Source organism: Vulpes lagopus, chromosome 23, assembly GCF_018345385.1.
Source record: "Vulpes lagopus strain Blue_001 chromosome 23, ASM1834538v1, whole genome shotgun sequence".
In the NCBI taxonomy this organism is placed as follows: Eukaryota; Metazoa; Chordata; class Mammalia; order Carnivora; family Canidae; genus Vulpes; species Vulpes lagopus.
The window spans coordinates 24,042,240-24,057,446 of record NC_054846.1 but is presented as its reverse complement, the minus strand read 5'-3'; the positions used below and the strand labels follow the sequence as shown (position 1 = coordinate 24,057,446).

Here is a 15,207-nt window from a genome sequence, read left to right as displayed (position 1 = left end):
TAGGTATCTTATGCTTGTGGGTGCAATTGTAAATAGGATTGACTCCTTAATTTCTCTTTCTTCAGTCTCATTGTTAGTGTATAGAAATGCCACTGATTTCTGGGTATTGATTTTGTATTCTGCCATACTGCCGAATTGCTGTGTGAGTTCTAGCAATCTTGGGGTGGAGGCTTTTGGGTTTTCCATGTAGAGTATCATGTCATCGGCGAAGAGGGAGAGCTTGACTTCTTCTTTGCCCATTTGAATGCCTTTAATGTCTTTTTGTTGCCTGATTGCTGAGGCTAGGACTTCTAGTACTATGTTGAACAGCAGTGGTGAGAGTGGACATCCCTGTCTTGTTCCTTATCTTAGGGGAAAGGTTCCCAGTGTTTCTGCATTGAGAATAAGATTTTCTGTGGGATTTTTGTAGATGGCTTTTAAGATGCTGAGGAATGTTCCCTCTACCCCTACTCTGAAGAGTTTTGATCAGGAATAGATGCTATATTTTGTCAAATGCTTTTTCTACATCTATTGAGAGGATCATATGGTTCTTGTTTTTTCTCTTGTTGATATGATCAATCACATTGATTGTTTTATGAGTGTTGAACCAGCCTTGCATCCCGGGGATCAATCCCACTTGGTCATAGTGAATAATCTTCTTAATGTACTGTTGGATCCTATTGGCTAGTATCTTGCTGAGAATCTTTGCCTCCATGTTCATCAGGGATATTGGTCCATAATTCTTTTTGGTGGGGTCTTTGGTTTTGGAATTAAGAGGATGCTGGCCTCATAGAAACTCTTTCAGCTTTAGTAGAATAGGTATTGTTTCTTCTTTAAACGTTTGATAGAATTCCCCTGGGAAGCCATCTGGCCCTGAACTTTTGTGTCTTGAGAGGTTTTTGATGACTGCTTCAATTTCCTCCCTGGATATTGGGCTGTTCAGGTTTTCTATTTCTTCCTGTTCCAGTTTTGGTAGTTTGGTTTTCCAGAAATGCGTCCGTTTCTTCTAGATTGCCTAATTTATTGGTGTATAGCTGCTCATAATAAGTTTTAAAAGTCGTTTGTATTTCCTTGGTATTGGTGGTGATCTCTCCTTTTTCATTTGTGATTTTATTAATTTGAGTCCTTTCTCTTTTGTTTTTAGTAAGGGTGGCTAATGGTTATCATTCTAAACTTTAGATGGAAAGGCAAAGGGGAATCCCTGGGTGGCGCAGCGGTTTGGTGCCTGCCTTTGGCGCAGGGTGCGATCCTGGGGACCCGGGATCGAATCCCACATCGGGCTCCCGGTGCATGGAGCCTGCTTCTCCCTCTGCCTATGTCTCTGCCTCTCTCTCTCTCTCTCTCTCTCTCTGTGACTATCATAAATAAAAAAAAAATTTAAAAAAAAGGAAAGGCAAAGGAACTGGAATAGCTAAAACAATTTTGAAAAATAAGAATACAGTAGAAGGGGTTAGTGTACATGATTCTAGACTTATGATAAAGCTACAAAAATCAAGAACACCTAGTACTGGCAGAGGGACAGACACATAGATTAATAGAAAAGAATAGAAAAACCAGAAATAAGCTCACACAAATATACCTAACTGATTTTTTAAAAGATTTTATTTATTTGAGAGTGTGTGTGTGTGTGTGTGTGTGTGTGTGTGAGAGAGAGAGAGAGAGAGAGAGAGAGAGAGCAGGGGGAGGAACAGAGGGAAAGGGGCAAGCAGACTCTGAGCTGAGCAGAGTCAACCCCTGACCCTGAGATCATGACCTGACATAAAATCAAGTCAGGTGCCCAAATTACTGAGCCACCCAGACACCCTACCTAACTGATTCTTTTATATAGGTGCTGTCTTTTTTCAATGGAAAATTTTCCATAAGGAAACTGAACATCCATAAGGAAAGAGGGGAAAAAAATCAATATAAGTTCATGCCATTGAGGAAAACTAGGTAAAGCGTATATGGGATCTTTCTGTATTATTTCTTTAAATTGCATATACATCTACAATTATACCAAAATAGAAAGCTTAATTTTAAAGAATTTAGTCAACTCTGTTCTTTGATATGGCTATGTACAGATGAATAGAGAAGACTGGAAGGACGGTCATACCAATATTTTTTTTAAAAAAAAAAAGGAGAATTCAGTTTTTATGACTCAGACCTTGAAGAAGCAGCTCTTACCTGCAGCAAAGCTCCCATTAGTGATGCCAGTGCAGCCATTCCTATGCACAGAACTCCAAAGAGCACACCTAGATGGATGATATAAGAGCCAGTGTAAAATTCAGACCCAGAGGATTAGAATTCTCAGCAGAATAAGTTACCCCACCTTTGATTCAAAGTAATTAATATGATTGTGGTGAAAAATGACCACATACATCAAGTCAGCCAAAAAAAAAAAAAAAAGAAAAAGAAAGAGGTGTTTTCCTACAGGCTCAGCAGTGTGCAAGTAGGAAAGAAAATTCTGATATTGTGACCTAGGATTAATGACATCAGGTTATATAAGTAAAAAAAAATCCCTAGCATTAACCATAGGGATTTAAAAGCTAAGAACTATTGTGTTATTAATCTAATCCTCCATAAACATTTGTTTATAAGGGAAGGCTCAGGTCTCTGTTTTCAGTTTGCCAGAAACAGGACACAATCCACCTCTGTTCTGTATGACAAGATGGGGGGAGGGGAAGGAGTAATAAACATCAGAAATTAACATCCTCTGATTTGAAGTGTTCATTTATTCTGGGAAGTGACAATCCATACCAATGGGTGGTTTAAGACCTCTAGCCCTCTTGTTGTCTCCATCAATATCTCTAAGCCTTTCCTTAAATAGTAAAGAAAGATGGCATCAAATATATTACCCATCCTACCAAATTGTTTCCCCAAACTTTATAGAAATTCTCAAGTCACCACTACTGATTAGATTATGAAATATGGGATATTTTTTCTCTTTTGGCTTTCAGTATTTTCTAGATTTTCACCAAACACATGTTTTACTTTTAAAATTATAGGAAAACTTACACACACGCCTCCAGGTTTTTATTTTTGAATATTTCCATTCAGCACAAATCACCTGAAATCTGTCAATATAATTTCCCACACATCAAAATCAAAACACACATAAAAAAGAAATGATAACTTTGCTCATCACAAAGTTAGTGCATCCTTACATCTATCTTATTTACACTAGCACTCACATCTTTGTTAAATATATTGGGTAAATACCCTTATTGCACCTGAAAGGAAATTTTGCATTAAGTTTTTACAAAGAGCTCATGTTGCAATGATTTTTTTGTGCCTCCAAATCCTAATGTCAATAGTATTTCTAACATATTTAGCTTGATTCTTCTCTGATAGCTCATGACTAGTCACCACTGTGGGGTTTTGGTATTCAAAGTTAGTGGAAAACATTCAAATTATTTTTGCCATGTTATTCTCTATGACGTTCTTACTATATATAACTCAAGACAATGACTTATATATAACCCTTCAAAGTAAATGAACACCTCATCTATACTAGTAGAATTGATTTGTTATTATTATCAACATCCTTCCTTGAGCACCAGTTAGTACCTCTTATTTTATATTCGTTATCTCTAAACCTCATAGTACCCACAAGATGAATATTTTTTGTTTCATCTTTCATACAAAAAATTCAAGCCGTATTGGGTTATTGGGTTTACTTGAAGCTAGTAAATTGGTAAAGCAAGATTGGGTCTGTCTGGCTTCAAAATCTTCCATTTAAAATCATACAGCTTCAATAATCCTATAATAAATCAATCTAAATACTCTTCAGGAAACATTGTATCATTCTGAAATTATGCTCCAGGATTAAAATTGGGTGCATAATAAAACAATGCAATGTTATTTAAATTTAAAGGACACTGAAGAATATAAATTAAGTATTTATTCCAGGCTATAGTCGAGACAATTACATAAAGAATTATGGCTCAAAATAGAATATTATTTACTATTTCTTTGACAGCCTATTAGTGTTACTGGATTGAGGTTAAACATTCTTTTTAAAAAACAAGTCTGTTAGTCATTCATTCCAGAACACATATAATCACAATGTCAAGCATAAAGAATGAAGTATGCTAGACAAATTTCTTTGAGTCAGATTGTTACATTTGGGACATCTGGGAACTGAGGTCTTAAACTGATATTTCCATTCAACTGATATTTAACCCATAATAAGGTCCTACAATCTATCGATAGAAGTTCCTTGTACAATTTAAATGACTATCTCCAGGTCAGTCTACATGTACAGACTGAATAGATAATCAAGTGAAAAAGCAGAACACTGTTTCTTTATCTTCAATTCATACACATGGAAAATATATGTACTTTAAACTGATAGTGCCCTCTTAGGTAATAAGGAAGAAGTGTGGCTCTTGGCTCCAAACTAAGGGTATTTCTTAAAACCCTTGGCTAAAGTTTGAAAAGGAAAAGGGTTGAATATTTTTCTGTGGCTAAGAATTTGGGATAGGAAGAAGTGAGAAAAGAAGGACAGCCATATAAGGACCTTAGAAATTGTTCCTTGTGATCCCCTGACAATTAATTGCTTAAAGTGTCCCTCAAATCTTGATTGCAAATATGGCATGACTACATTTAGTCAGAGGTATGCATATGTATATATACATTTATACTTGGAAGTTCTAACTCTGTATCTTCCATGGAAAAGAATTTCAGCTTTTCTAAAAATCATCTCCTGGAGGCAAAATGGAATTGTGGAAATGGAAACTCACTCATTCCCTGGGAAATCCAAGAGAGAGACCTTTCTGAGAGTGATCTGAAGTGAGGTTTAATTAGATCTTCCACAGTTACTGCTGCTAAGGCATTAATACTGGAGGACACTGTGCTGTAAGAGAAAAATCGATTTATAAGATTTTATATATATTATATATATTTATAATAAAATATAATACTTTATTTTAAAATATTTTATTTATTTATTTATTTATTTATTTATTTATTTATTTATTTATGAGAGCACAAGCAGGGAGGAGTGGGAGGACAGAGAATAGGGAGAGGGAGAGTTTGAGCTGGGCAGGGAGTCCCATGCCAAGTGAGCCAACCAGGCGCCCTTGATTTATAATATTTTAACTTTAATAATACTTTATATAGGAATAAGACAGGGGGAACAAACTATCATTTCTGAAATATAACCAGATTGCTGCCGTATTTTTGATGATCACAACATCCTCTTTCTGGAAGCTGTTATCATCCAAGAATGATTCAGGCAAGATCCATAGGCAAAAAAGAACAATATTATATTGGTTCCACTTTGCAATAAATCCTCAGCTTCTATAGAAAGAATCCACACAGACCACATAGTACTACTATATAATAGTAGTATAGTACTACTATATACTTTAAAATATATTTTTCTTTGTGTATAGAAAGGACTGTCATAAATTTTCACAAATCTATGTCATAAATATCAATAATATTAATTTCCTGGATCCTCAGACACATATGCTGTACATGGTTAATAATAAGAATTCCCTGGCACAAACACTGGAAGAAAGTACAATGAATAAGTTCAAACACAGAACAAGATTTTTTGAACAGTGTATATTATTCAGCATGTAATAGGAGGTTTTCATTCTAATTTTCCTTTTGACCATGCTTCAGCTATACATACATTTCAAACCAAGATTATAGGCACCCATTTTTGATGACCAGTGAAAACTACCATCAACTGATCATTATTATGGTGACTCTACAGAGTATGTGATGATGTATTAGACAGTAGAGACCAAGTTAAAAGTGGAGACTGAGGATAATAGATTGGCAGTCCATAGGGATAAGAGTGAGACCAACAGAAAGGATACATGGAGTAGATTACCCAAGTTGGGGCATTTGTGCTCATGTCCAGAATTCAGCTTTATCTCCAAAATATCCAGTAACAAAAGAAAGATCCCAAGGGGGAAACCATGTGTTGTTAGAGTCATAGTTCATACCTTAACGTCCCGCTGTAAGCACAGGCCACAAAAAGTCCAGGAAGTCCTGGAAAATCTTGCAAGATGTCCAGTACCAAATAAGGCATGAGCTGAAAAATTTCAAAATTTGCTCCTAAGTGCTATTTGCTATCAAATAAAATGAACCAATGCCTCATTTATCTTGTGTTCATCAAGAACTAAAGGAACCTATTCCACATAATTGAAATTTCCAAATATGAAAAAGTAAACTCTTTTGGTGTTAACACTTGAAAGAATGGCACAGTAGTTAAGGATATGGGTTCTGAGTTCAGACAGAAATGGATTTTGTTACTTGTCTAAGACTCAGTTTCCTCATCTGTAAAATAGGGGTAATAATACTAACCTCATAGACTTGCTATAAAAGTTAAATTACATAACCTATGTAAAGCTCTTAGTATAGTACATGGAATACAGTAAATGCTTGATAAAAGGTAGCTATTCTCATTCTTCAGAGTAATAAATCACTTTAAAGGAAATATTTTACATATCTCTATGCTTAAGTAAGCAGCATTAATTTAACTTAATTTAACTTTACTTTATGACTCAAAGATATCTTTGAGAACTTCAATCACTATTCAGGATTGAAAGTGTAATTATAGCCATATACAGTATGAGACATAGTGACAAGTGGAGTAACCTCAGGAAGTTCCTGAAACTTGCTTCTTTTTAAAAAGTTCATGATACCAACTTAATTTTTGATAAATTACTTTAAAATAAATATTAAATAAGGAAGGGAAGGTGTAGTACTCCAGTACTATGTTACATGAGAGTCTTTTGACAAAATTGCTTTTTTTTTTTAAATCAAAAGGGTCCTAAGAGGATAATTTTCTAGAAGGAAGTCCCCCCTCACTTGCACTGAAACATTCTTGATTCCGTCTCTGATTGTATAGAGTGGATGTCACGTCCTATCTTAACAGCCTCTTCTGATTTCATTTGACAATAGTTTGTTATGGGACATGAAAGAACATCGTCCACTGCTACAAGGGTCTGTGTCATTTTAAGAATGTCTCCACTTTATCCAAAGCTTACTAATTTTTTTTATTCTCAGAAAGAACAGCACTTATCTGTATATGAAATTAAGACCCAATTTCCCCAAGATATCTTAACAATATTCCACACATAAGCAAAAGTCAAGTTTCCATTGTCATTGTTATAATGAGATCTAAAATCCTCTACCCCTAACATCAACTTTCTCAAAAGTCTTTGGTGTGATATTTCATACTCTGAATGGCCCCCTCAGGGACAGAATCAGCCAGGTGAGACTGATGGAAAAATAGTAAAATTATATCTAGACATTAATCTTGCTTCCTCAGGGTGAGCTCCAGCAGAGTGTCATAGAACTGTATCTTTGCTCTGCTCAGGTTATGATTTTGACCTGACTTTCTACAGAGTGTGCCTTATGTCCATTGTATCCCCAGGGAAATGTTAACTGAATTAGCTCCTCAACAATTAACACAATACTGGAATCATCCAAGTAGGAGGAAACTGCATTCCTTTAAAAAAAAAATTAGCACAGGCTCTTTAAAAGTGTATGCATGAAAGACATCCTGAATACAGTCTATGACAAGGAGTCTCAAGGGTAGGAATTTGTAGACATTTTTTGTTGTTGTTATCCAAGGATAGGAGAGGATACATGAGAAACATTTTTAACATCCTTATTGTCTTCGTGATATAAACTACAAACAAAAGGAGATTGACAAAAATCACAGAAAGAGAGAATATAAGGGAAGAGCAAACATGATTCTTAGATTATCTGAGCAAATGGGAAAGATCCATTTATGAACAGAGGGATACATGTGAATATAGGGTGCAGATGAACAGCTCAAGAAGGCTCTAATTTTCCAATTACACAAAGTTGCATTTTTCTAGTAGTATGTGATGCATTTATATCAACATAAAATCCAGTCTATCTTCAACCTAACGAGGCTCCTGGGCTCTTGATTTACAAGAACGTCTCCGAAAATAATGTTGGCAAGAACTCTGAGAAAAGGAACTCAAGCTTCAAAGTCCAGCAGTCCTGGGTTTGAATTCTAGCTACACTTTCTGGGAAAGCGGTATATGGCATAGAGGTTAAAGTTAGGACTCTGGTTACAGCCTGCCCGGGCTTGAAATCTGGTTCCAGGTTTACTGGCTATTATATAACTTGTCTATGACTTAAGTTTCCTCATCTTTGAAAGGGAGATAATCATGGCACCTACCTCAAAGTATAGCTCTATGGGTTCAAAGTTGAAATTTAAATAAAGCATTTATAGTAGTACGATGAGTACTTGCAGCTATTCTTATTTATCAACTATGTGACCTTGGCCAAGTAATATAACCTCTCTGTGAGTTACTCATTTCCTAATGTCTAAAATTAGAACTACTATTTATGAGAATTAGAAGAGATAAATCATGCAAAGCTCTGGGCACAGAATTTCATCTCATAGTTAATACTCAATAAATGTTCATTCATTAGATCTGTTTCTCTATCATTTAAAAACTGGAAGGTAAAATGTTGATGAATAAGTGATCTAAGAATACACACAAAATGTTTTACACTATCATGGTTTGTGTTTGTTTGGTTTTTTTCTTTAACTGTGTTTACATTTCTACTCCCAGCCTTGACCTAGTTCTATTTAACACTGGGCTTGAAATTTTCCAGGTATTTAAATATTTTAATCTTGGATACAGCATTCTTCATTCCTGCTATGCCTGCTAAAATAAATTTTTGCCAAATGCTTTGTAGAAATTTAAATGTGGTGATATTGTACTCATTTGCTGTTTATTTACAAAAATAGTAAGACTCTGTCCTGCCAATTATAAGCTTTCTGGATATCATTAATGCACATGTAAGAAAAAGAGGGTACTGAACCTGGTCTGGTGCAGATACTTTGTTGGCTGTCCAAGGATCACAGTCATGGTACCTGGAATATAGGGCAAGCCCACATAACACTGAGCAGATGAGGATTGCCCAGAGTCCCAGAAGATTGATGTAGAGAGACCTAAGGAAATGAAAACAAACCAGCAAATAACAATTGTAATTTCCATCCCAAAGATTAGGAAACTTGTTACATAAACAGGAGAGATTTTCATGATTACTCAACAAATGCATATTATCTTTTGGTTATCAAAAAATGCTATCTATTTTATTCTAGCCTAACCTTCTGCCTTTGCTGTCAGTCAACAATGTATTTGGAAATACTTGGAATAGATGGGGGGTTCTCTATTGAATAAATGTATCCTCCTGGTCAGAGTTCCATGAACATTATCAGCTGCATAATGGTATCCAGTTATGCTACTTCAGGGCTTCATGTCATGAAATAAAGATTTTTAAGGGTCACCAGAGCAGTAACTATTACTCATTTTCCTTTTAAAAGTAATGCAGTTATAAAAAAATAAAAAATTAAAAGTAATGCAGTTATAAACTGCTAAACATTGTTAGCATCTACGTAGCAACTCATCAAAGTTGTTTAAATGTGGTTTGTAATATCATCTAATAAGTATGAAAGGCAACCCTGCATTCCTTGAACAGGTATCTTCCCAAATATTCAACATCATAATACCTGGCATGTGTTCCAGGAGATTGTAAAGGTTTGTATAACTGCACTGGGGTCAGATATGAACATAAATCTTGGTTCTGTCTACTATATGTGACCCTGGACAAGTAATTTATTTTCTCTGATCTTCCACTTCTTCATTTACACCTAGAGACAACAATGCCTACCTCACAAAGTTATAAGATGAAATAGTATGTATCATATAGCCCAGTGCTTGGCATGTAATAATATTTGTTAAAAGGTAGTTATTGATATTACGAGTGCTAATGGCATTGAGTTCTATGTCTTGATAGTCAGTTGAATAGTAAACATTGCTCTCGCTGAGGTATCTACATTTTCCCCCCAGTGGTGCTGTAGGGGATACTGTAACAAGCTGCCCTAGGCTGAAGAGAGGTACAACCTCCAAAGTCATGCCTCCTTCCCTGAGGTGCCTGTGTCCAATGACTACTGGATTCACAATTTTAAAGAACCAGTCTCCTCACCCTAACCTGGGACAAATCTGGGGCCAGCCTAGCTTCACGGCTTCCCCTAAGGCCTTGACTGAGAAGGCATTACAATCCAACTTCTACGGCCAATCCTGCTTTCTTCTCTTTGCTTTCTTCCACAGGTAGTGATTCCCTCACAGACTCTGGCATGCCAACTTCCATCTCAGAGTCTGTTTCAAGAGAACCCACCTTCAACAGGTGCGAAACAACAGATTGCTAGCCTTTTCCCTTGACTGACTAAATTCACTGTATGTTTTGCTATTGTCTAAAAATAGCATATAACTACAGCTCTTCTCCAAATTATCAGAAAATATACCCAGACACTTTCCTGCTCAAACACCCTTGTTCATATTTGAGTTTAATATTTTACTATATAGTTTTATTTGACTTTAATGCCATTCACATAGATGACTTATCAACAACATCTGATACAGTCCCGAATCAATCAATGTCAGTAGGTCTTAACTTTTTGACTGGGATTCATTCTTCCCCTGGAGCCGGTGTTAAGAAATAGGATAAAATGGTTCCTCTCAGCTTGGGGAGTCTGCTCAGGGCCATTCCAAGGGAAATTGCTTCTTATTAAGACAGTTCAGGAGCTCTAATGCTGGTCTCTTAGTTATAAAATAGACCATTTGAGTTTCATGTTTCAAAAAAAAAGAACAGAAGAGCATGTGCATAATTAATATGGGAGAGGCATCAGCTCTAGTATGGATTTAAATTACATTACTTCAAAGTTCCTTAAAATACCAGAACTCCTCAGCTCACTTTTGAAGGATTTTATATCCAGTTACTGTACTGATTTTTGTGTAGATGTTTTACTATAGAATTTTCCAAAGACAGAAAATGTCTAAACTAATTACTCTCAATATATTGAGTTATGACATATGATATCACAATATTTTCATGTTCTCCTTTGAATAGAAATAGAATTTCCATTCCCTGTCCTACTCCAACCACCCTGTTACTCTTAATCTATTTGTAATTTTTAAGTTCCTAAATGTCTGTGGGCTCAGCCAGCTTTAAATATCACCATGGGGAGTGGCAGTCACTGTACTGATCTGAGAGAAAGAACCACTCTTTGCTCAAACCAAGATGGGCCTGAGAATTCCCTGACCATGTCATCCTTCTGACCTCTGGGCTGTGTCCAAATCAATGTCTATCTGGAATGTTCTCCCACTGTTCTCCACTTGCCCACATATGGTCATTATTCAGGATCTTCCAGGTTGACAGGAATCTCTCACCCATTCTCTGTCTTCAGTCCTATGATTAGAGGTCACATTTACTGGACTCCTACTAAGTGTGTGCCAAGCACAGCAGTTTACAATACATCTCATGAGATGTATAATATTTCTTATGCTCATTTATAAGTTTAGAAACTGAGACTCAGGAAGACTAAGTAACCTGACCAATATCACTAAAGTAGCAAGTATTAGATCAGAGTTATAAACCCATGACTGTGTCTAAAAATAAAATATACCAGCATATCTAGCAATTTATTGTCCTGGACCATTTCTTCTGTTGTTATATTGTTCCATGGAGCTGTCATGCCTTTCTACTGTTATTTCACTTTTTGCATACTTATATATATTTTCCTAATTAGATGTTAAGTTCCTTCACAATAAGAGCATATATTTATAAAAATTTTATCCTCCATAATTCCTTATGCAAATAAATAACACAATAAATGCTTATATATTTGATAAGATTTACTTTAAATATTTCAAATATCTGATTTAAAATATACAGTACCACTTTGTTTTACTTGATCCTTTTATAACTAAATATCTCATTTATTTCTTGGAATTTCATGATACAAAAGACTTAAATCTGAGCAAAGCTTGACTAATCAAAGAGTCTCAATAAAGACAACTGATAGTTATTAATGATTTCCATACCATAGTTTGGCTTACATTTTTGCCTGGAATCTGCTTTTACAGGAAATATATCTCTGCACTTGGGATTGGTTGACACCATAGATGCTGGTCCATGTGAAGGTCCCTCCTATAATAATTGTCCAGAATGTATGTCTTTGCAAAGGATTAGGATCAAAACTAAATGAAAAGAAACAGAAAACAAACCTGAAATATCAGCAAAAAACTACAGAAAATTCTCCTAGAATATTTTTTGTAAGCAAGCAATGTATACCTACATAAATATGCATACAGATGTAAATATGTACAAATTCATTAAGCAATAAAAAAATGCAGAAATATTCCTAACTTAAGTTCAATGAAATAAAAATGGATACTTTCAGAGAACTAGAAACTCTGGAGGGGATTAAGGGAAAATGAATGTTCTAATTATTCTGAGCTTTCATAAAAATTGTTCTGTGACCTTAGAAATTGTTATTTAAACAACTCTACTAAATAAATAAATAATTTTAAAAAACAATTCTGCTATGCTATAATCAGAGAAGAGCATGAAACTAAAAAGAGAGCAAGAGAGAAATTCTTTAGTGCATAACAGTGATAGGTATGGTACTGAAATGAACATAAAATTGATACATTTTGCATATATAATTTCTCTCCCAGCACCTGTACAGTCATACTTCTAATTTATATTCAAGCTTAAGAACTCAGTTAATGCAGTTTAAAGATTTTCATGTTCTAAAATTACCATGGCATTATAATCATGCTTTCTTAAAATCTTGTGTGCACAAGCTAAATGCTGATAGTGAAAAATCACTTTATGACATGACTTAAGTCCAAAATATTGTTACAAAGAAAGCTCAACTTCGACATTTGATATGCCTTTTAACTCTTCTTAATGCATTTTCTTGGAAGGAATGATTCTATTCATCCATGATACACAATATGAGTTTGACAAATTTCTGCAAAATTGGCTTTCATAGAAACTTTCTAAAACTTATGGAATTCTGAAAATCCATTTCAATCTTATATTTAAGATTAGTTGAATAAAATGTTATAATTTTATGTATATCCCAGCATTTATATGGAAATATAAGAGCCTCCATTCCAGTCTCTAACACTTCATATCAAACTTTAAATGTTTCAAGGGTATTAACCCTTCAACCCATAGAGAAAACAGCTACTATATTAGCTAATGGAAGTCAAGAGCCAAAAGGATTCAGGAAGCTACCTAAGGTAAGTAAGACAGGATTTAGAACACCCAGTTTAGTGGTTTTGGTCCCTACAGAATATATCCACAGAATACATACGATGACTACAGACCATACAGAAAATACCACCAGAGCAAATATTTTGCCCACCATATTCTCAAACATTATCAGACTCATAAGGGATACACAATAAAGCTTTTCATTATTATTTAATGGTTGGCAACCTCCAAAGAAAAAGTTGTAAAAGTATCTAATCTTTTACTTTTAAGAATCTCTTATTGATATATAAGTTGTCATTTCAATGCAGCAGTATGGGTTGCCTTTGCACACAGTGAGTTACCTTGCAGAAAAGGTATTGGTTCCACACCCCTTCCCCTCAATCTCTCCTACTAGGAAGAGATTTAGGCATAATCAAGCGTGTGGGCATCAGTTGTTTCTGCTTCTTGGTATCCATTCTCCTGCCCTCTAGTAACAGCAACCCAAATTTGCTTTGGGAAAATGACCAAATCACCATAAAATAGTCTAAATGGTTGTCAATAAAATGTCCTGCTCTTCCCCAACTGAAGAATGGAATTATGCCCAAGCTAGGACAATTGGGGTGCTCTTCCTTAGAATCTGAATCTTGAGGTTAAAAAAAAGATTACTGAAATAGTTGAAGTTAATTCATCATAATTCAAAATATTTCTGCAAATTAACATGTTGTCCCTGTCCAATCTCTGAAAGGCTCTTCTTTTTTTTTATTTTTAATTAATTTTTATTGGTGTTCAATTTACCAACATACAGAAAAACACCCAGTGCTCATCCTGTCAAGTGTCCACCTCAGTGCCCGTCACCCATTCCCCTCCAACACCCGCCCTCCTCCCCTTCCACCACCCCTAGTTCGTTTCCCCGAGTTAGGAGTCTTTATGTTCTGTCTCCCTTCCTGATATTTCCCAACATTTCTTTTCCCTTCCTTTATATTCCCTATCACTATTATTTATATTCCCCAAATGAATGAGAACATACACTGTTTGTCCTTCTCCGATTGACTTATTTCACTCAGCATAATACCCTCCAGTTCCATCCACGTTGAAGCAAATGGTGGGTATTTGTCGTTTCTAATTGCTGAGTAATATTCCATTGTATACATAAACCACATCTTCTTTATCCATTCATCTTTCGATGGACACCGAGGCTCCTTCCACAGTTTGGCTATTGTGGCCATTGCTGATAGAAACATCGGGGTGCAGGTGTCCCGACGTTTCATTGCATCTGAATCTTTGGGGTAAATCCCCAACAGTGCAATTGCTGGGTCGTAGGGCAGGTCTAGTTTTAACTCTTTGAGGAACCTCCACACAGTTTTCCAGAGTGGCTGCACCAGTTCACATTCCCACCAACAGTGTAAGAGGCTTCCCTTTTCTCCGCATCCTCTCCAACATTTGTTGTTTCCTGCCTTGTTAATTTTCCCCATTCTCACTGGTGTGAGGTGGTATCTCATTGTGGTTTTGATTTGTATTTCCCTGATGGCAAGTGATGCAGAGCATTTTCTCATGTGCTTGTTGGCCATGTCCATGTCTTCCTCTGTGAGATTTCTCTTCATGTCTTTTGCCCATTTCATGATTGGATTGTTTGTTTCTTTGGTGTTGAGTTTAATAAGCTCTTTATAGATTTTGGAAACTAGCCCTTTATCTGATATGTCATTTGCAAATATCTTCTCCCATTCTGTAGGTTGTCTTTTAGTTTTGTTGACTGTATCCTTTGCTGTGCAAAAGCTTCTTATCTTGATGAAGTCCCAATAGTTCATTTTTGCTTTTGTTTCTTTTGCCTTTGTGGATGTATCTTGCAAGAAGTTACTGTGGCCGAGTTCAAAAAGGGTGTTGCCTGTGTTCTCCTCTAGGATTTTGATGGAATCTTGTCTCACAATTAGATCTCTCATCCATTTTGAGTTTATCTTTGTGAAAGGCTCTTCTCAATCATTAGCACCATTTTCACCAAACCAAAAAGAGCTACCAAGTTAGAAGTATTTTTTCTTTCTTCTTGCCAGTGATTTCAGGTTGCCTGTCTCAAAGTAGGGCTGCTTAAAGACGAAATTAGCCAGTCCATGTAAAAATGAGTTCCTCTTCATGTTGAACGTAACAAGAATGATATTACTGATCCACAGTGGAAGTTGTTTTAAATATTCTTTTAAGTTG

The 15,207-nt window shown here is 35.7% G+C and overlaps 1 protein-coding gene across 3 annotated transcripts in view; it reads right to left on the bottom strand.

Moving 5' to 3' along the window:
* Positions 1-15,207, bottom strand: part of SLC5A8 (solute carrier family 5 member 8) — a 69,709-nt gene that overhangs the window by 38,291 nt on the left and 16,211 nt on the right. For all 3 annotated transcript variants that reach the window (XM_041739161.1, XM_041739159.1, XM_041739160.1), the window contains 5 exons: positions 11,868-12,008; positions 8,788-8,917; positions 5,919-6,007; positions 4,701-4,813; positions 2,143-2,210 (listed from right to left, as the gene is read on the bottom strand). In XM_041739161.1, the coding sequence (XP_041595095.1) occupies positions 2,143-2,210; positions 4,701-4,813; positions 5,919-6,007; positions 8,788-8,917; positions 11,868-12,008 (541 nt within the window). The remainder of the gene's footprint in view (positions 1-2,142; positions 2,211-4,700; positions 4,814-5,918; positions 6,008-8,787; positions 8,918-11,867; positions 12,009-15,207) is intronic.